Source organism: Candoia aspera, chromosome 3, assembly GCF_035149785.1.
Source record: "Candoia aspera isolate rCanAsp1 chromosome 3, rCanAsp1.hap2, whole genome shotgun sequence".
NCBI classification, from domain to species: domain Eukaryota; kingdom Metazoa; phylum Chordata; class Lepidosauria; order Squamata; family Boidae; genus Candoia; species Candoia aspera.
In genome coordinates this window covers 166,773,076-166,796,376 of record NC_086155.1, presented here as the reverse complement: position 1 = coordinate 166,796,376, position 23,301 = coordinate 166,773,076, and the positions used below count along the sequence as shown (strand labels likewise).

The window sequence follows — 23,301 nt, the reverse complement described above, 5'->3', positions numbered from 1 at the left end:
GGCATGCAATCTCTATGAATGGGCAGCTGAGGTCCTCTTGCAGGAGCTGTACCCCTGTGATCCCCTCCAGCTGAAATCTATTATGCGGAAGAAGAAAACTCCTCCAACATGATGGCTGTTTGATTTCCCATCAGTATATGGATACTGAGAAGCTTGGACTATCATGATGGGAAATAAAGAAGTGTCAATATAGCTAGGAGACAGAACAGTGGAAGGGTTTTTTTTCCTACTCCCACTGACCTTGCTTAAAATAATTGCTTCCCCATTGTCACTTGCAATAGAGATGACATAATATGGAGCAGGATACCTGTGAAGGAAGGGACAATTCTTACTCATTACTTGAATGGCCATGACAGTGGCAAATTGAGTTGTCTCTAGCAAGATTGTTAGAAGGGCGAGAATGAGGCCTGTCACGTAGCATCACCACCAACTCTGTTGATACCTGAGCGTGTTTATGTGTGTGACACCCAACCTATGACTTAACTCCAAATTAATCCTTGGGAGCAAAAATATTACCTGTATGTGTGTTTGTGTAAGTATTTAATTGGGTGGTGTTGGGGAAAATGAATACACACTGAATAAAAGAAAATAAATGAATTTCATTAATAATAAAAGCAGTGTTCAACTAATGTTTGATTTATAGAAATGTGTAAGACCCTGGTCTGTAGTAAAGAAACTAGTAACATAGCATTTGAAGATAATTCTTAAAGGATTAAGATAAGCAGGATAGTAGCATTACAATTTTTCATTGTAATAAAAAAACATTGCAAACACCTTTTTATTATTCTTTATGGAAGGTTTTACAACCCATTGGATAAATCTGTATACAGTTTCTTATCAGCAAAATTAAATTGCTTAAAGATTGTGGCTATCCTATATTTTGCAGATTTTCATTTGCATAACTAGCCAAAGAGAAGGGCATTAGGGATGTAGTAATAAAACATTATTTTTATTAATTAAGACCCAAGGTATATTTCAATAATACTGCTAATTACTTAATATTTGTACAACACACTTGTTTTTAGCCCTTCACATTGATTATCTTAATTGATATCCTTATAACAACACTGAGTGTTAAGTCAGCATTGTTATTCCTGTATTTCACTAAGAGTGGAGCTGAGAGGGACTGCCATTCAATTAATGGCAAGGGTAAGAATCTAGGGACTTTTGCATTCATAACTCAGTGTTTTAGCCACTATCTTACCAGTGCTGATATATCACAGAGGGCCCTTCAAATATACTGCCCCTAAAGGTTTGTATGCGAATCGACATGAAAATATGCAGGGAGAAATACATATCTGAGGATCTGTGGATGAACTACAGATGCAATCTCCAATTTTCATTTTTCCATTTTGACAATCTTCATTTCTACCTTTTGTTGAAATAAAATATGTGGTTGTGTATTGACTGCTTGTCCACATTATTATGAATTTAGTGATGGTCCAAGTAATCTTTTTTATATTTTCTCTGTCTTTTTCTTTTTCATAGTCAAGACCCATTCCCTCACATCTTACTTCCGCAGTAGCTGAGAGTATCCTAGCTTCTGCCTGTGAAAGTGAAAGCAGAAATGCTGCAAAGCGCATGCGATTAGACCGACAGCAGCAGGTACAGTGATGTGCATGAGAAATGGGGGATACAAGATGCATGTTCAGAGGTCAGTTGTCTGAACAAAAAAGTTTATAGAGATGGTAAAACCTGTAAGGAGATATAAGTAATTTTCCCCATAATTCTCTTAAAGGCTCTATTGTTGTTTTTCCAGTCCAAAATAATAATGTATGAGAGATATAATATAACTAGAGAACTCTCGGCCTGTTCATACAGTTTCAAATAACTTTTCTAATAAAAGGCAGGAAACTTCCCTAGCTTATATTAGAGGAAACAGGAGAGAAGGAACTAGGAATAGGAAGATACACAGTCTTCAATCAATATTTGATTACCCAAGTGCTCAATTGTTTATTGTTAAGGCAAATTTGTAACATGACTTGGAAGCATTTTGTGAACATCTGAAAATACTTTTTAAAAAAAATGGATTTATCATTGCACACTGAAAGTCTCGTTATCAATATTTTATTGTAAAATAACAGAGATAAATAGGAGTAGCATATAAATAAGGTTATCTCCACTACTTCGGTGAGAATCTTCCAAGTGTCATGGAGAAAGTTGTAAAAAAAATTACATTTTTAATTCTATTTCAGTACAAAACTGTACCATTGTAATGCATATGTAGCCCCTGAAAATTGTATGTATCCCTCAGGTTGGCTAACAGCCAAAGGTAAAAAACAGCTTCAAAATTATCTAATATGAGCAGGCAGAGATAACAGATAACTTCTGTAAATAAAATGTTATGGTATTTGTGGAATGAATACCTTTCTACAGAGGAAGGCCTTAAGTAGCCAACAAAAAAATGGGGCCAGTCTGGTTTTTTGAATCAGGGACTTTCAGAGTTTATGTGTTGTCCCTGAGAAAGGTCCCTCCTGTTTGTTTGCCAATGCCACCATTAAATTAAATTAAATTGGTAGAAACACAAGGTAAGTTTTCCCTGTGGTGCCTTTTTTCCTATGGAACTGTCTTCCCAAATGGGTTAGAGTGCTTTCTGTAGTGCTTACTGAAAAGTGAACAATGGATGTATTTTTATTTGCTTTGGTTTTTAATGGATGTTGTTTTAAGAAATCCTCTCATTACGATCAAGACTTCCTAATCATTTTTGAAAAATGCACACAAAAACAATATATGTGCTTCATTTTACTCTCTATGTGCTATCTTTGATACAGTGAAGAGAAAACGAAAGTATTTATTAATACAAGTATATGAATGTATAAAGCAGTGCAAACCATAGGCAACCAAAACTTGAAACAGAGCTGTACTAATATACAAATGCATATACATCTCAAGCATAACCACACTTGATATCAATCCAAAAGCATTTTCCACCTAAAAAGGCATGACTAATCACTGCTTTATTTTTCCATATTCATCTCCCTAATGGCCAAATTGTCTCTTTGGTATAGCAACCTATCCAGATAAATGACCACAGTAGCCTATTCTGACAAAGAAGCCCTCAGAGCAAGGCATCTGAGCCAATTAGGTGTTTTGAAGAGTCAGGCTGACCATTCTTTTGTCATGGCTCTCCAGAGGGGTGGTGGCTGCTCTTCCAAAATAGCTCTGGGAAGTCTTCAAAACAAAAAACAGAGCTGGTCCACAGCTCTGGAGAAGCAGCAGGTAGAGGGCCCCAATATGTTACCATTCCTAATCTGCTGTTTGAGACAGAATTTACTAGGATTTCAAAAGGAACAGCACTGCTTGGAATGCTGTTCGCAGGAAAGTCAGCATACTTTGAAAATGGTATTGTAAGACTGGGAAAGGACAGAAAACGGCAAACCAAATTATCAACAGTCTGGAATAACTTTATCTGAGGAAATCTACTAGAGGCATTTTACTTCTAAATACCATTTGTACCTACATCTTATTTGTGGGCTTCCTGTAGACATCTGGTTTTGGCCAGTTTGGGAGCAGAATATAGAATTGGAAAGGCTTTTGATCTGATCCAGTAGGATTACTTTCATGTTCTTGAAGATACACATATAATTTTGTCTAAAAAAAGTACTCCATATATTCTTGTAAGATAGGTATTGGCCTCTATCCATACTGGAACTTTATTTTATGTAAGTTGAAGCATACTGAGCTCTTCTGTTTAACTAGCTCATGATCCTGTAGGGTTAATGCATTTTTATTCAGATAATGTTCCCTGAACACTTAATGTTAATGGGATTTAATGAACCAAATCAACAGCCAAACAGCATCTAGTCCCCGCTTAGAAATAAAAATTTCCAACTCTACTGATCACATCAACTCTGTAACCTTATTGAAATTGAAAGAAATTCTTGGCCACTCTGATATGCCAAAACACTCAGCTGTAATTTGAGCTTTTAAGTTTATTGCTCATAAAATTTAAACTGGGTCAAGCCCAGAAGAATTAAACCTAATGGAAAACACAACATTATGTCAAGATGGTTCTTTACTAGATTATATGCAAAAAGCAGCATTGTCCAATCAGACCAAGAACACTAAAGAAAATGCCCTCAATCCCCATCTGCACAGCTGGTCACATTCAGCAACTAATGGACTTGGATAAGAATGTGCATTTCCATTTACATCAAAAGTTGCACCTCTTCAGTTCTTGGATCAGAATGAATGTGTTGCAAATTTGCCAAAAAATGGTTGCTATTCAATATTTGTACTGACATTTTTGCTACAAGGTTCATAATGGCTGGAGTTGCAAATTATATCACACATACAAATACACACACAATACTTAGATATAGGTAATATCTCTTATCAAGTTTCATCTTTCTGAATAACTGTAGAAAGTAGATCCCTGGATTATACAGTATTAGTATTTTAAACCAATAACAGATAATAATAAAATAATTTTCAAAACAGTAAATTCCTCATATACTAGAGTGTCTTAGATTATCCATCTAAATTCCAGAATTTCACAAAACATTGCAATTTATATCATACACCACTTGTATCCTTAGCATTTATATATCATAACAATTTACAATAATCTCAGTAACAGTGAATTTGTACGCAACTGCTCATTGCTGCTATGATATTGTTCTCATGCTGTTATGATGGTGTCTGTAATTCTGTTAGGACTGAGTGGATAGTATAGTTCATTCCCAGACCAGCATTATTTTTCTTGAGTAGCCAATATTCCACATGAGAAGAACCCATATAAGTCATTTGTTCCTCATGAAACCTTTCTAAAGAGATTATTTGGACAGTGCAAGATTCTGTGGCATACAAGAAGTTCCCATGCTACTCCAGGAGATTAATCATATGTAATGATTAAAGATTCCTCCTAGAATTGCTGCATTAAAATTCATCTTAATGATACTTTCTGAAACATAGCCAGGGTTATCTATCAGTCAGACATGTGGAGAGTACCTCTTGGTTCAGATAGAACGTATGTTTGTCAGTGGGTTAAATGCAATGACTCATGATGGCTTATTTCTTCCATGTTTCTTCTAAGGTTCCATTATACAATTCATCTTGGTATCATGACAGCAAGCAATCAAGTTCAAACACCCGCATAATCATTGTCTCTCAGTTTTATCTGTAGTTTCACCTCAAGATTCTATGCTCTGAAGTATCCTTCATAGTAAAAAAGGTGGAGACTACAGATTGATAGAATTGGTCATACATTTGATCCCTATGATAACAATGACTATTAAAGAATATGGAGAGCTTCTTATGTTTTATTTCTGGCAGTTAAAACCTTGCTGTGCTTGTTTTACATCTTTCTTTAATATTTTGAAAGTAATTCAGAAAAAGTCAATTAAACTATAATATAATGTCTTATACTTTTTATGAGACATATGCTGCCCTAATTTGACACTGTTCACTTAACATTGTTCTTGCAGGATGAGACTGCTTCAGCTGACAAACCATATAAACAGGAACCAACCCAGGTCACATACTCAACATCAGCTGTCTCCAGCACACAGGAGGTGTTGTACATCAATGGAAATGGGACCTACAGTTACCATAGTTACAGAGGGTTAGGAGGAGGTCTGTTAAATCTCAGTGATGCTTCTACTAGTGGTGAGTGTTTTTGCCCTTTAGCATATATGTTTGCATGCATGAATCTCCACCGTGTTGGGAAAATTGGTCCCCCATTTATGTTAGAATAAAAATTAGCCAAACCATTCAGTTGCTTTAGACTTAAATTATGGGCTACCATCCTAATATTGTGTTAATGGGAACAGATTACTTTTTAAAATAATATTTGAACCTCAGCTCTTTCTTGAATTAAACCTAGATCTATATAATATAAAGTGTAGAGTATTAGACTGGGGAAAAACAAAAAGAATCATAGCAGAGCAAGGTAATTGGAAAGAATGTTCATTTAATGGAATGGAATTGTCTGCTGGAATGGAGCAGACAAGTCTGAACCTGTTGTAGTCCGTTTCTCAGCCTCCATGAGGTTTCATTCCCTTCAGTTTCTCTGAAATTCAGTCATATTGTTAAAGGATATCACAGCAGTTGTACTAAAAAGAGGAAAAAATATTTATTGTTCTGATAAAATTCATGGGGAAATATGGGAGCATTGGAGTCAATAACTGATATATCTACCTTCAAGTTGGAGTAACACTTGTGATCAGACTACTAGTTTCCTCTAACACTTCATCTATGGTATTGAGAGACTGTTACTGTTTGCTCCAAATCACTATTACCTAGTTTCTTGTTCTGAGCAATTCTGTGACTATATTTTGTGATCTAGATTAGCTAGCTGAACTGGCCATCTTCATACTTTCACTTCAACTTCTGATAATCACTATATTCAATAAGGAACATCATTATTCCTTATGATTCTCATTTGCACAAAACTATTTCAACCTATCTGTCTGGAAATGTGGCACAGATGTTCCCCATTGTAGGAGCTACCATCTCCATATATTTAATGTCATTCTGCCTCAAGAAATGTGGAAAACAAGCGTATAAAGTACTTCTTTGAATGCTTTATCATTTACATTTGTAATATAGAGGGCAATGCATCATGAAGAATGAGTATATATAGCAGTGTTTGTAGTCTCCTCTGTGACAGCAACATCTTGGAAGGATGCTTGAATAATTCTAACTTCGTACCCTGATTCTAACCATGTTTATTTAGAAAAGGGTGTCCCATTTAATTTAACAAAACTTTCTTCTCAGCATTGCAGTGAACTATATTACGGAATTGTTTCCACTGACAGAACAAGTGTAAAACTCAGATGCTTAAATTATGCAAGTAATTAGAATCACTTCTTTCCTGTAAAAACATGCATGAAGAATGAATGATAATGTAAAATGTATTCTTAGCTTTTTTAAAAATTATACATATATATAATCTGGCTTTTAAAACACACAAAGGACAAAATATTGTAATACTATACTATAAAACAATACTATAATCTTCAATCTTACCTGACAAGTTATTATGAATGTAATAAATGTGTGAAACTTCTTAGAACAAAATGGCTGTAGTATTCACATAGGTATAACAAAAATGCTGATATTTTAATAAAAAGCACCATTGGAGGGCTGTGAAGGTTGGAAATATATGCATGAAGTAGATTATGTACAATGTGAGATTTGTGTGTATGTGTATATACACACATACACCTCCCATACTTATGAGAAATGCACATAAAATACATATTAATTTTCACAGTTGGAAACTTAGGAATTCAATAAACTCACATTCTGTTTATCCCTACTCATTTTTCTTCCTCAGGTGCTTTGGTTAGCAAATTCCAGAGTGCATCAGTGGAATGTTAAATAATAGATGTCTTATATGGCATGTCCTATGCCCCTATTTACTTCTCTGTCCTGAGATGTGGTAGAGTACACTGTCTCAGTGTGTCATGATCACCGTTGCGATGCTTGTGACATTGCAACGGCTCACATGACAATGCAGGGAAATGGGTACCGGGCGGATTAAGGGAAAAGGCAACTAGCTAACAAAAGAGAGCAACAGGTGCTGGCAACAAAGTATCAACTCTAGCCAGAGGCATGGAAGAGAGAGATACAATGTTGCAAAGAAGGTAATTGACAAGACCAGACCATGAGGCGCGCCTGAGCTGTCAAAAGATTATGAACCTGATCGCCCGGCAATGAACCATCACTGGCCAGGAAAACAGGCAAGGAAACGCCCGAGGCACAGGAGGGGCTCCACGACCGCTCACCTACCGGCAACGGAACCGACGGGGCTTGGGGCACACCCGAAGTAAGAAGGGGTGGAGCGCTGACTGACTATTTAAATCCCGTTCTGGCGCGCTCCACTCACTCTCAGCTTTTCTTAAAGGGCACGCATACTGTTACTCAAATAAAACCAGAACCTAAGCCTACATTAGCATCTGCGTTTTTACTGGGTAACAGGCAGAGCCTGACATAAAGCTGAGAGTCACCAAACCAAAGTCGCCAAGCTCCACCAGACGAAAATTTTCCGCAGGAGAGATCAACTGGCAAAAACAGAACCGGGGACAGCAATGGAGCCAGCACTTCGCACCAGAGGTGTGAAGGACGGCCCGCAAGAGGCAGAGGCGACCCGACAGCTGCTGGAGGCGGCACACCCGAAATGGGACACGGACACCCTCCCTGCCCACACCGCACCCCAGTTCCAGACCTGGAGCTCCAACCCAGACGGCAGAGCCCCGACGGAAGACGAAGTCGGGGACCAGCAACTCCTCACATGGGCGGGTGGAGCAGGACCCTGGACGGGAACACCCTATTCCACCTGGAGGCTCCGCTACCCCTGAACACCTGAGCAGGAAGGCGCAAGACTACAGACCGGACAGCATCTGGCAGCACCGACGTCGGACGATCAGGGCATGCCAGACAGGGTCACGGCCCTGGAAGCCAGGGTACGATACCTTGAACACCTGCTCCTGTCCCCGACATCGGCAGACCGGAGCACACCAGACAAGGACACGGCCCTGGAAGCCAAGGTACGAGACCTGGAACATATGCTCCAGTCCCTGGCAACGATCGTAGGTGAGCGCTCCAAGACTGAGGCGGCACAGGGGGCAAGAGGGGATCGAGGCACCATACCCACCCCGCCAACAACCCCGAGCGGAAGGGGCCAAGCACGAGACTCTGTCGCAGGGCTTTGTGGCCCCAGGCCAGTGGGAGCCATCCCTCACCACCCACAGGTAAGGGTCCCGCAAATTGGGAGGTTAGCCAAAGACTTCCCCATACAATTTGATGGGAACCCTACGAAACTGTCCTTCTTCCTAACAAATGTGAGGGACTACATGGCCCAATACGGCCATTGCTTCACAGAAGCCGCAAAAATCTTGGCAGTGGCCACCAAGCTCCAAGATAGGGCCGCAGACTGGTACGTACAGATGTCCGAGTCTGGAGCCCCAGCCTTGGCCAATTTCCACGACTTCCTAGCCGAGCTGAAGCATTATTTTGAGGACCCCCTGGCGAAGGAAAGGGCCAAGTGCACACTTCAAGCGCTGTGCCAGGGAAGAAAAACGGTGGCCAACTACACCCTTGAGTTCAGGGTCCTCACAGGCAAAATCACGGAATGGTCTGAGGCCACCCTGATTGACATGTTCAAGCGTGGCCTCAACCGGGAGGTGCTACAATGGGCACTCTACAGGGATGACCCAGCCTCCCTTCACAGGTGGATTTGCCTAGCCGGAAAAGCGGAGCACGCTCAGCTCACGTTCCTGTTTGCAACCACAGAGGACAAACGGACCCGACCTGGCATGTGGACCAACAACGGAGGCTTGCCCGCGGGCAGTGTACCAGGTGTGGGTAGACAGGCCACCGAGCGGCGGACTGTTACAAAAACAGGACAATGGATCGCCCACCCAGACCCACACCGAAGATGCCGCACAAGCCATCCAACCCCCCCAGACGCCTGACAGGAGCGTTAGCAACCCTGGACGAGGACGCAGACGCCTACCTCACAGGGGACGTGATCGACGCCCAAGAACAGCTGGTGGAAAATGCTCCCCACCTGCTCTGAGCAGCGCCACTGGGCAGGTGGTGAAGAAGGGGTGCAACAACCCCAGGGTGAGTGACGATTGCTCCATCCTGGCAGGGACAATTAAACTCTCTTATGACCCTAGAGCCATTACGGTCGAAGCTCTGGTGGATTCTGGGTGCTCCAGAAATCTGATCCACCCAGACATTGTCGCCGCACTAAAACTGCCCTGTTCCCCCCTCTCTAAACCGCTGGCGTTCCAACAACTAGACGGCTCTACAGCGGGGGGGGGGGGGGGGACCGGCCACCCAGAGGACCGGAATGGGCACCCTGACAATGGGCACCGACAAGGAATCCATAGACTTTGTGGAAACCCAGACAGGGAAACCCATAGTAGTGCTGGGGATCCCCTGGCTAGCACGCAACAACCCACACATAGACTGGAGGACACGCTCCATCAAGTTCAAAGACAGGGTCTACCAGGCACCAACACCAGACAAACCAGCTGCTCTGACAGTGGGGAGGGCAGAAGTCGTCGACCATACCCACGACCCCCCCCCCCCGAATATGCAGACTTTGCAGATGTCTTCGGAGAAGAGGAGGCGGACCAATTACCCCCCCCCACCGCAAGACAGACTGCACAATTGAACTGCTCCCAGACGTCCCATTACCCAAGCCCAAGATCTACCCCATGACCCAGAGAGAATTAGCGGTGCTGCAGGAATTCTTGGACAAAAACCTCTCCAGGGGCTTCATAGAACCAGCAAACTCACTGGTTAGAGCACCCATCCTATTTCGGGAAAAGAAGGATGGCACCCTGAAACTATGCACTGATTACCGCGGATTAAATTCTGCTTCCCTATCCAACAAATACCCCCTACCCCTCGTAAAGGACATGCTAGCACACCTGTCAAAGGGAAGGGTGTTTTCCAAACTCGACCTCCGCGAGGCGTATTACAGAATCCGCATCAGGGAGGGGGATGAGTGGAAAACAGCATTCAACTGCCCCTTGGGCTCCTTCCAATACAAGGTACTGCCATTCGGTCTTGTGGGGGCCCCGGGGGTCTTCATGCAACTCATCAATGAGGTACTGCATCAACATCTATTCAAGGGCGTACTGGTTTACCTGGATGATGTCCTCATCTACACGAGGACGCAGAGGGAACATGAGAGGTTAGTGAGGCAAGTCCTCACTAAGCTCCAGAAAGCCAAACTCTACACTAAGCTGTCCAAGTGCGACTTCCACAAGTCGCGCTTGGACTACCTAGGGTACAGAATCTCTGACAAAGGCGTAGAGATGGACCCCGTGAAGTTTCAGGCAGTCTTGAGCTGGGAACGCCCACGCACCAGGTGCCAGCTTCAAAGCTTCCTCGGGTTCGTGAATTTCTATAGGTCCTTCGCGAGGGGGTTCGCAGAAATCACCCTACCCTTAACCGATTTGCTCAGGAGCAAAGGCGTCGGGGAGACGCACAAGGTAAAAACCCCGGGGGCCGTACTTAATTGGACTCCTGCCTGTCAAACTGCGTTTGACAGGCTAAAAGCGCTGTTCACAGTGGAGCCAATTCTAGCTCACCTGGACCCCGAACGGCCTTTTGTGGTGCAGGTGGACGCCTCTGACTTCTCAATAGGCGCCATCCTGCTACAAAAGGATTCCGCTGGAATCCTGAAGCCATGCGCCTATCTCTCGAGGAAATTCTCGGAGACAGAGAGGCGCTGGCACATGTGGGAAAAGGAAGCATTTGCGGTCAAAGCAGTGCTGGAGGCTTGGCGTCACCTTTTGGAAGGGACGACTTGCCCGTTTGAGGTCTGGACAGACCACCGCAACCTCGAGGTGCTCCATACACCCCGGCGCCTCAGTCCCAAGCAAATATGCTGGGCTCAGTTCTTCAGCCGGTTCAACTTCCAGCTGAAGTTCATACCAGGCAAAAAGAACTTCCTGGCAGACACACTCTCCCGACTGCCTCAGGATGCGGAGCCTATCTCCGACATTGTAGGGACGGTGCTTTCCGATTCCCAGCTGGGTATGGCAGCGGTCACCCGGGGTCGCACTCGGGGACAACCTGCCCCCCCTCGCAAACAACTACGATGCAACCTGCCCCTAGACGCAGGCAACCTCAAATGCCAGGTGGGCTACGGGCAGATTTCATAATGGCATTAAAATCTGACCCCTGGCTCCTCGCCAACCCCAACAAGGTCACTATGGACCAGGACCTAGCATGGGCGGAGGGAAGGTTATATGTACCCGACTCACAACAGCAGGCGATCCTCAACAGATCACATGACAGCAAACAGGCTGGTCACTTTGGGTTCTTGAAAACCCTACACCTGACTCGGAGACAGTTTGGTGGCCCTCACTGAGGAAGGACGTCAAGACATATGTGGCGTCCTGCCCAGTGTGCGCTATGGCCAAGCGACTGGCTGGCAAACCCCAGGGGCTGCTGCAAACCGTGGCTGAACCCTCCTGCCCTTGGGATGAGATCTCAATGGACTTCATAGTCGACTTACCGCCCAGCCAAAAGAAAACGGTCATTTGGGTGGTAAAAGACTACTTTTCAAAACAAGCACATTTTATCCCCTGCGCCTCGATCCCATCAGCCCAACAGCTGGCGAAACTGTTCCTAGTCCACGTGTACCGCCTACACGGCTGCCCCTCCCACTTGGTGACCGATAGGGGCACACAATTTACCTCGAGGTTTTGAAACTGATAGGTACCCAGCAAGCCCTGTCAACCTCCTGGCATCCCCAGATGGACGGATCCACAGAGATCCTTAATGCCACACTGGAGCAATTCCTCCACTCCTACATAAACTATCACCAAGACAACTGGGTGGATCTCCTCCTGTTTGCAGAGGTCGCATACAACAACGCGATACACCAAAGCACAGGAAAAAACCCCTTTGGGGTAGTGTCGGGTCGGGAGTTTGTCCCCATCCCTGAACTACCTCAGCCTCTGTCCCCAACAGTGGCCGCCTGTGAGAAACTCGCAGGTTCGTGGCCGGTCATCAAGGACACGCTTAAAGAGGCACAAACAGCATACAAATTACAAGCGGACAAACACTGGCGCCAGCAACCAACATTTCAGGTGGGGGACATGGTCTATCCACCAAATTCATAAAATCGCCGCAACTGTCGAAGAAGCTGGCCCCCAAGTTCATTGGACCATTCCAGGTGACACAAATCGTGAACCCAGTCACGGTGCGCTTGGACCTGCCTCATAATTTAAAGAGACTGCACCCAGTATTTCACTGCAGCTTACTCAAGCCGGCAAGTGATCCCTCCCGGTGGCACCCACGAACGCCCCCCCCCTCCACCAGTGATGAAAGATGGGCAGCAACACTTCGAAGTAAAGGAGGTACTTGACTCCCGCAAGCGGCGGGGCTCCCTCCAATACCTCGTAAAGTGGAAATACTTTCCACACCCTGAGTGGGTCGCTGCCCATGACGTCCAGGCCCCCGACCTGATCCGCACCTTCCATACCGCCTACCCCTCCAAACCCGCAGCTTAACCTTCTCAAAGGGGGGCAGTATGTCATGTTCACCGTTGCGATGTTTGTGACATCGCAACGGCTCGCATGACAATGCAGGGAAATGGGTACCAGGCGGATTAAGGGAAAAGGCAACTAGCTAACAAAAGAGAGCAACAGGTGCTGGCAACAAAGTATCAACTCTAGCTGGAGGCGCGGAAGAGAGAGATACAATGTTGCAAAGAAGGTAACTGACAAGACCAGACCACGAGGCGCGCCTGAGCTGTCAAAGAGATTACGAACCTGATCGCCCGGCAATGTACCATCAACAGCCAGGGAAGCAATTCAGGAAACGTCCGGGGCTCCACGACCCCTCACCTACCGGCAATGGAACCGACGGGGCTCGGGGCACACCCGAAGTAAGAAGGGGTGGAGCGCTGACCGGCGCGGGCTATTTAAATCCCGTTCTGGCGCGCTCTACTCACTCTCCGCTTTTCTTAAAGGGCACGCATACTGTTACTCAGATAAAACCAGAACCTAAACCTACACTAGCGTCTGCGTTTTTACTGGGTAGCAGGCAGAGCCTGACACAGTGCTAGTTTCAGTGAGTTTGTATTCCTGGAATAGGAAAGGGTTTAATAGGAATGGACTTCAGAGATAATTCAGGAACGAAAGATTACTAACTTTTTGCCTGGGATAATCTAACTCTTAATAATTAAATTGATGATGGTTAGGTGCATGGAGAAGTGTGATTGGTCTGAAACAAAGTTTGCTGTCCAGTCATCCAAACTTTATAGGTTTAGTGAGCATTGTCATATTCAATCTATATGCCCAAAATTATTGTCTAACACAGATAACAAAATATGGCAGTGAGATTGGAATGGCAGCTTAATATCTAGATGATTACATGTTTATTTATTCTTACTACTTACAATTAAATACTACTTCCCATAAAAAACTCTAAAGGCATAGAACAATAATGCAAATGCAACATAACATTAAAAATCAGTATAAAATTGTCTAAATCCAAATAAAAGCATGTAAAATGGCAGCTAGTTAAAATGTAATTAGATTAGGATGTAGATTTTAAAAATGTTCAAATCCATAGAGATATATAGATGTTGCCTTTGAACAACAATACTGCATATGAGTGCATTTGAAAATGGATAATAAAATGCAAAACATTGCACAAGTATGCAGGGAGAGAAAAAAGATACCACCTTCTAGGGCAGGGTTTTATACATTTTTAGATGTTCATCAGAAACTCCATAAACATCTGAGAGATTCCACCCATTTGATTGGCTATACAACATGGCAAAACAGTACCGAGGGAGGAGAGAATGGCCTTGAAGGACAGGAGGAAGAGCCGCTACCAAGGCAATGGCCAGATAACAGAGGCCTGAGACCAGGCCAAGGAAGTAATGTGAAGACACATTTCAGACAAGCCTCTCCCTAGTTCACATGAAGATAAGGGGAGGGAGGGGGAAAACACATTCAGACCTTCAAGATTCTGTTACTGTAGTTTTACAATAAAAATAGTACTGACCTACATGGTATTCATTCATTCATTCATTCATTCATTCATTCATTCATTCATTCATTCATTCATTCAATTTCTATAGCCGCCCATCTCACATCTCAACAAGTGACTCTGGGCGGTTTCCTAGTATTGGTTTCCTAGTCTGGCTTACCTTGAAGGGCTGACAGAAAATTCTCAGAAATAAAAGAAAAAGTGAAACATAAGATGCTCCTAATCTTACTTTTCTCATGCATTATATCCATTCTCTACCCATTTCCCTGCCCCCAGTGGGACATTCCTCCAGAGGCAGCTTTCTAACAAATCTTACATATTGCTATGCTGTCATATTTTTTAAAATTCTGGTATAGTGTGACCTGTACTAAATGTTTTCAACTTGTTGATTAGGCAAGTAAACAAATAATATACAGTTAGGTAACAGGCCAACATCTGTTTGATTTTCAGTAATATTCTTTGCTTTAGAAACAAAACTAGCAGCGAATATTTCAAATGAAACAATCAAGACATCCCCACATGCCTCCCCAGTAGATACAAAAAAGGCTCACTGTAGCTTGTTGGAGTTTTGGAAGCAAAGTTGAGGTATTTTGCCTACTTACTCTGTCCTGCAGGACTTGCTTCTGACAGTTTCCTAGGAAGAAGCAGGAAGAGGGTTCCTCAAGAGTGAGGAAGTGGAACCCCCTTTCCTTCATCCAGTCACTGCCCCAAGATTATGTTTATGCTGGTGGCAATGTTTCTCTAATGCAGTTCTTGAGTAACCAATGTCTTCTGACAAATTATCAATGAATATCCTGAATTCAGACAGTTGCTAGAGAATTATTGAGTTCTTTCACTACTTCAGGTTTAATTTACAAAAAAAGAAAAGAAAGAGAAAAGAGTAAAGAGCATTAATGGCTATTTATATTTGTTGAAATGATTGACAAGTAAAATGCAATCCAAAACTTAACCCTAGTGATTAAAATTATTAAATAAATAGTTCCTTTAACATGTCTTTGATAATATTATGACATGATTGGGGGCTTAACAGTACAATCTGCTTGGCATTTGAAAAAAGAATGATTCTTCCTCCATTTGAAAGCTGAATTTGTCCTTGCTTGCAAACTCCTCAGAGTCTTCCATTTAATGTGTGAGGGTTGATTTCCAAGAAAAATGAGAGAATATTTCCCTGACTTAATTATCTAGTTTCCAGTTCTTTAGATCTGGCCAGTGTTAATTGCAGTACCTCCCCCTCCCACTCATATCTTGAAACAGCGTTCTACTTTATAAAATTAATTTTTAGCAGTATTAATATAAGAGGTATTACTTTTTCACCACTTAAAGGTAATGGTTAAATTTGCTAGAACCTAATGTTTTGGACAGGCTATTGAATCTCAAACTGACTGTCTCATACTAGTCGCTGGGATGGATTATTGTGGGAGCAACACAGACATGGCTTTCCTGCTCATAAGCCATCTGTGCTTTTTCAGTGAAATAAGCATGTGTCTTATTCTGACTTGCATTTTAGAATTCTAAGTAATTGATGATGCCAAGAAGTAATTTATGGAGCAATAACTACCTCCTGTTAAATCTTGCAAATCATTTGTCCAGCAGTGTATTTAATGTCAGATTTACTCAGCAACTAATATGATAAATGAACGTCTAGCTCTTGGAGAGGATTCACAGTGCTTGTAGCATTTTGAGTGATTTAGTTAAAAGAAGAACTGCTTAGCTTCCAAACATATGTGATGTCTCTGTAAATGAAATGAATCCATAAAACATAGGCAGTAACTACTTGCAATATAAATGACTGAGTTACCTCAATGATGGCAAGGGAAATAAAATTCCTTGAGCACTGAAAAGGATGTGATGGAGAAGATTTTTTAAAACTTCAGGTATAATTTGCTACTCTAGAAGAGGTTGGACTTCTGTACACATGAGAGAAAGAGAGAGTGTAGAATGATGGCCCTTAAGTCTTAGAACAGCAGGGGTCAGGCCTGTGAATTTTTGGCATTTGTTCCCAGTAGTAACACACTGGTCTGCCTGCATATCCTCTGCAAATTAATCAAGTACTAAGCATAAATCCAAATATAAGGAAAGCTATGCCTGTGGATCTCAGTGACTTGCTTCATCTACTGCACAAAGTGGTGCTTATTTATGTTTTGACTTAGCATGTTATATAACTCCATTGTTGTTTGTAAATCATGGTTTATGGTCTTGTGTGAGCTTATCTGTTGTGAATTATTTAATAAATTACAGTTAAACAAACTATGGCTTAGCACAAACTATGAATCAGGTCAAAAGGATTGGATGAACCAAATGTTTATGTTTTTCTTTTTCTTTTCTAAGAACTGTATTTGAAAGTTTTTTTTTTTAAATCCACGATCATATATTAAACTAGATACTGTTTTGCTGTTCTCTGGGCTCTTAAACCACAAATCACAGTACCCTGTGCAAGGAGATCTAAATATCAGTTTTTAAGACTCAGGGGAGTTATGAAGTCCTTGAAGTAGTCCATACATTTGCTGATAAATCAAAATATGTCTTCTGCAGCAATACCATTATAATGATGATTTATATTATATTCCACTGTGCCTCTGAGAAGCTCCCAATGGCTTAGATGTGATTCCCAAGTAGTTGCTCTTACTGGCATTGGCAAGACTGAAATCTTCAATAATTCATACATATATTGTCATTGTATGCCCTCTGATTCTGAATACAGTAGAGGGAGCAATCTCACTAATGCAAAAAATGCACGTATTTGTAGTATATGTAAAGACCCATTTATATTTATAATGTTGTATTGATAAATAAGAATGGTTCATGAGGTAGGGTGGAGTCCTACTAGAGATATGAAAGTTCTGGATTTTTTTCTGTTTTAGTTTTGAGAAAGAAATGGAATTTGGAGAGGAAAAGTTAAATATATGCAATTGTTATTGTTTAGCATACTTTTTACTGTTTATAAAATTCAACTTGATCTGCTCAAAATTGAAAAGCATAGTTTATTCTGATAATTTTACATTTGATTGAAATTATAGTGAAATGTTTTACTGTTTATATAAATAGATTAACAAATCAAATCAAATCTTTATTACAGTCATAACCAGTTAAATAGATGTACAAGTTGATAAACTTTTAAGGAAGTAGCATCTCTTCATTTTTGCCTGTGTAGGAAAATGGACAGACAAAAGATTAATTTTGAAAACAAATGAAACCATCACATTATAGTAAAAGTTAGGCATTCTGGTCTTCCATTATACACTGCACTAAAATTCAGAATACACAAGTTGCCACAAATGAAATCTTATCTAATTATTTTCAGAATCTGAAATATTATCTGTCAGCAGGTTCTACTTCCTAAGGCAAACCTTCTAGATCCTTCCACATATTTATTTCTTAATATCATATTTGTATTTTTAAACATGGATCATCTTATTTTACAACTTAATCGCTTTTATGTGTTGGTCAAAAAGAAAATATTAGGAAACATTCCACAATCCATTTTTTCCCCAATATTTACATTTTGGGGAAAAAGTAGAACTCGCTCTCAAATAGCCTTGGATAAAATAGAAAAAAGACAGGATTTTTCTTGATTTTTCAAGATTTATTTTCACTTCTGCATGTTCTGTATGGGGATGATATGGTCCCCAGAGAATAAACAATTGTTCATTCCTTCCTTCCAACTATCTGTTTGTAACTTCACTCCCAGTGTAACTTTTGAAGCTAGAACACAGCTTTACATAAAATACTATGATTGAAGTCCAGTAAGCAACAATCAATTGATTTGTCACCATTGATGATTCAGCAGTATAGAGAGTGCTGACAGAGCTGTAAAAGTGAATGTAGTTTGGTAAGAATGTAAAAGCTAAGTGTTATAATATATGCACTTGGCATACTCCAGTTTTTGTCAAAGAAAGAATGATGGCTTCAGAAAACCAGAGACCAGTCAGTCTAATGTCAGTTCTGAACAAAATTCTAGAATAGACTATTAAGCAGCTGACCTGATTGCAACTAGAAAATTATAACTGATTGCTAGAATTCATTACAGTATGGGTTTGGCAAGGATGTATTATGCCAGACCAGCTTTATCTTTTTTTTTGCATAGAGTCACTGGTCTGGGAGATAATACATGCACTGGTATATATTGATTTCCACAAAGCATTCAATGAAATTTCCAAGAAATCCTTGTTGATAAGATGGTAAAATGTTGGTCTGGATATTTCTACTGTTATATGGAACAAAAGCAACCATTCCCAATTTGTATTCAATAGCAGTTCTATGTCAAGTGGAGACTATGGTCTAAAGCATAGTTGGGCAACAATGGTGTAGAGGTATTGCTTAATTTAATTGGTAAATTTACAGTAGTCAACAGTATGGAAGCAGAAGAGGCAGCCTGAGTATCCTTATTAGATGGGAAAATGAATATAAATATAACAGTTATTGTTACGCTTTGAAAACATAATGACAAGCCAAATAGTAGGGGGAAATTCAACAGATACATGGAAAACCTTACTTTTTAGTACCCCCTCCTTAAATATGATTATAAGATAAACAGACAATATGGAAAGGGAAATCTTGGTTTGGGACCAGTATGAATGGAAAGCCTTCTCATCAGGTTATTAAGGATAATTTTGCATATTGTGCATCGAGCAGGAAGTTTAACTAGTTCTCCAAAGTCCTTTCAAATGCTATGATTCCATGAAGATATCTTGATGTTTCATTCATTTCTTATTCTCTCTCACAGGTCCAACTGATCTCAGTATGAAGAGGCAGCTAGCAAGCACTTCGGGGTCTTCTAGCAATACCAGCTCTAGACCTCAGCTGAGTCCAACTGAAATTAATGCAGTACGGCAATTGGTTGCAGGATATAGAGAATCAGCAGCATTTTTATTGCGTTCTGCAGATGAACTGGAAAACCTTATTTTGCAGCAGAACTGAGACACATTATTATCTTGCTGATCTAGTTTTATCATAGAATTTCCACTAATGACATTTTGATATTCCAGAGCAGATCTTTCATGTGCTGCGGTCTTGTTGACAAGTTAATTTCCATTATGCCACACTGTTCTCAGTGTACTTGGTGTGTTATGGTTCTCCAAGTGAACTTGGATCTCTGACATTTTTAAGATCCTTTATAATACCAGTTTGGTTTGTTTTCATGAGTCAGCATCAATAGCAAAAAAGTGACTAGAAGTGTTAACCCATTCTAACATGGACAGAAACAACAGATATATACTGGGGTTTCAAATTTGATTCAGAATCCAAGTGCAATATTAGTGGAATGTGCTACTGACTCCGTGGACTCAAAGCTGCATTATATGGCAAAATGTTGCCAAATGCCCTGATATTAACAGGATGTAATTGCAATGAAAAGGATCTTGTATTTTAAATAAAATGTAATTTTTATAGGAAAAAAAACAAGACAAAAATGTTAGTTCACATTCTAAATTGATCATTTTTACTTTGGTAAATTTTTCACTGATTTTTCAAATGAAGTTTTGAGGAGCTGTTGTTAAGTCCTCCTCAATGAAATTTTAATCCCCTCTCCAATTCACCTCTGTCCTCAAGGTGTATTTTTCACGCTGAGCAGCCCGTTCCCTGGTAATCTCTGGACTGACTTGTGGAGGAAGCAGACTCTCCTGAACTCATACCATTTTTGCTTCTGTTTCATAATGAGTTGCAATTTTATTAGTAGTTGATGAAGATGTGAGAAATATTTTTAAAAGACATATCGTTAATTTTGTTTTTAAAGGGATTTCCTACAAGCCAGCTCATTTAACTCCACAATTGCTGCTGCTGTCTTGTACAAATCCTTCTAGTAGTGAATGGATGTAGATGACTGAATGTGAAGAGGTTGCAAGTGACAATCGGAAAATTTGCACTCTTGTGTATATTTCTTTTCTTTCTTTCTAAATGGATATGTAACTGAAAAGGGCCATTGACACTTCTGATGTGATTTTATAGTGCTTATGCTAAACAAAAAATTGTACAAAAATGGTAAAGGATGCAGCTGCCATTTAAACAAAATTCCCTTCCCTTGAATTACCCCTCCCTTACCCCATCCCCATTTCTTACTTTAGGATGTCAAATACACATCAGTGGTGTTTGCTGTGTGCTAAGGAAAGCTTATTTTTATGTATTTAGAGAGAAGTATTTTACTTCAGGCTTATGTAATACCTGTTCTGTTGATTAGCTTTTGTTAAATAACAAGTTCCTTGTGCATTCCTAAATTTGCCTTATTTTTGTGTACAATTTTTTATGTACTTTGGTTTTTCGACAATGAGTTTAAGGCATCAGTGATATTTTCTATCTACTTGTTACATATAGTTTTTCAAGTAATGACTGTGGTTGTGACAAAGTAATGTGCACTTTCTTCTTGTAACTGGACATTGCTATGCTTTTTCCCTTTAGTGTTTCTAGAATTACTGTTGCATACAGTTATGTTTTAAAAAGACAACTTTTGTGATACTGTTGGTGAATATCAGTGTGAAAAAGCCTATTGAAATGAGTGTTTTGGAGATACCTAAGTACACAAACTGTTAAGTTGTAGACTCAATTGTTCACAAATTTAAATGAAATTTTAAAAAAATGAGGGCTGGGGGAACAATCTTCAGTTTTGTTTGGGTAAATAAACATCTGTGTTTCAATACATGCTTGTGAAACCGTGTTTTGACATAAAATTTTGTCTTCACTCTCAGGGTAATTTAAATCCAAGTTATAAAATATAAAATATTCATCTGAACATAAAAATGGTTTAGATAGTCAAATAGAAGCATGTTTTGCATAAATCTTGCTGGCATCATTGCCTAGATTTCAGTGAAATTGTTGCTGTTTAATTTGCCTATGGAACTTTTTTTTTTTATTAGTGTATCTCACAAGTGGGTGGTGAAGATTTGTAGGATCCCAAGGAGAGGTGCTAATATCTGTGCAGTGCTGCAGCACAAACTGGATCTAGCGCTGGGATTGAAACCTTGGAAACTCCACTAGCAATTCAGACTTGGTAAGGTACTCATCATTGTTTAAAAAGAAAAAAAGAAAAAAATACTTATCAAATGAACAGAATGTATGCACAAATAAATGCTGACAGGAAGGGAGAGGAAAATGAAGATAACTTATTACGTGTTTTGACAAGTTAAATTAGTGATTGTGAACACTATCCAATCTTTTGGACATGTCAAAAGACAGATGTAGAAGACTGGCTAAAAATATACCACAACTTTCTCCCACTGCCATGACTTCTACTTCATGTGACTATGTCATATTGTGCTAAAGTAATGGTGTCCATTCATGATAAACCAACTTGTTTAGATCTTATCTACATGAATTCAGACACATTCTGGCTGTGCTTAGATCTCTGGAACAAGAGGAGTGATACCAAGCACAATGGCTTACAGAGGAGTCGACAACAAATATATTATCAAGGCATAGGAAGGTCCCATTACAATATGTCCAAAAGATGGCCAGCAAAAGAAATACAAGATATCCATAAATAGGTTTGGGGAAGCTGTACAATAAGGTTCCAGAAGATTATAGTTTTTCCTTGACATCCAGTTCAGTATGAAGAAAAAGGTTAAAGTTTAGTAATAATCATGAATATGTATCAGTGGAACTGCACCTTGTGTGCCACTGGTGGCATCCTTGGAGAAGGGGTCAAAGAGTTCAGCCTGATAAAAGTAGCATTGTGGCATTGTGGCATTGTGACACAAGCCCCATCCATTTGGTGCCTGCACACGTTCCAAGTGGGTGGAGCTTCTGGCACAACAGCATGATGCTGCTTCCAACATTTTGACAAAAACAGGAGCCTGAGGATGCCCATGTTTACCACTTATGTTGCCTCATCTTGGAGGGAAAAATGATTTTTTCCCAACAAAAACAGAAACCACTGTATTAAAATCACATCCCAAATTTAAAAAAAAAAGATGAGGTAAATCTACTTAATAAAAGTACTGCCACCAGCAGCTGAACCATAATTAATATATCCAAAGTATTTGGCTTTCTTTTGTTTAATATATCCATCACTCTGCATCCGCAGCAGTCAAATTACTTTCTTGATCCCAGTTGCACAAACAAGGATAGAAAACCAAGTGGAACTTTCTTCAGTGTGTGAACAAAATTTGCCACCATAACCAAGGAGTGACAAATTTGGCTCACATACTGGAGAGGTGGTGGCCCTACATGGAAGATTAGCAAGCAAACCAACTCTGGGTAGTCTTGTCAATCATTTATAGCGAAGTCCCACCCAAAATACTGATCCTGTGGGGAGGAACACATAATTTGGTTAATTTTCTCCATGGAAAATCTTTTTGGCATACCCTTAGGGCCTTCCCCATTGTTGGTTGATTTGTATTCTGCCTCTACCGTATCTGTTTTGAGTCAATACCAAAGAGTGATAGTCTGATGGTAGGCATGCAGCAAGGAAAGCAATTAACTGATTCCTCCAGCTTTGTTGCCCTCCTTCTTTAGTATGTCACCAGTTGACAGGAAAAACATTCCCTAATCACACCATTGCAGCAGAGCTGGGTAGGACTGTCTGCTGAGTGCTGTCATCTTGAAGCTTCTTCCTGTAACCCTTCTTTTGGTCTCCATTTTGTTGTAACCCAAGTTGAATAAAGTTTGAAATACACACATACACACACAGAGGGAAAAAGAGATCAGAATCACAAAGTAAGCCAAATCACAAACAGCATGTTTATTTAGGAATTCTCTCCTCTTCCTTTCCTTTCTTTATATAAACCACAAATGTTGGTTTCCAGATTCATCTTTGTTCTGTTCAGGAGGCAATGGGGAGAGGGAGTGGAAAATTGGACCTATGATTTCAGTGTTTCATCCTGATATACTGTTTCACAC

At 40.6% G+C, this 23,301-nt stretch overlaps 1 protein-coding gene across 2 annotated transcripts in view; it reads left to right on the top strand.

Annotated features, from left to right (window-relative positions):
• Positions 1 to 20,057, top strand: part of NOL4 (nucleolar protein 4) — a 137,572-nt gene extending 117,515 nt beyond the window's left edge. For both annotated transcript variants that reach the window (XM_063299240.1, XM_063299241.1), the window contains 3 exons: positions 1,489 to 1,605; positions 5,427 to 5,607; positions 19,199 to 20,057. In XM_063299240.1, coding sequence (XP_063155310.1) covers positions 1,489 to 1,605; positions 5,427 to 5,607; positions 19,199 to 19,392 — 492 coding nt within the window. In that variant the 3' untranslated portion in view covers positions 19,393 to 20,057. The remainder of the gene's footprint in view (positions 1 to 1,488; positions 1,606 to 5,426; positions 5,608 to 19,198) is intronic.
• Positions 20,058 to 23,301: the final 3,244 nt, after the last annotated feature.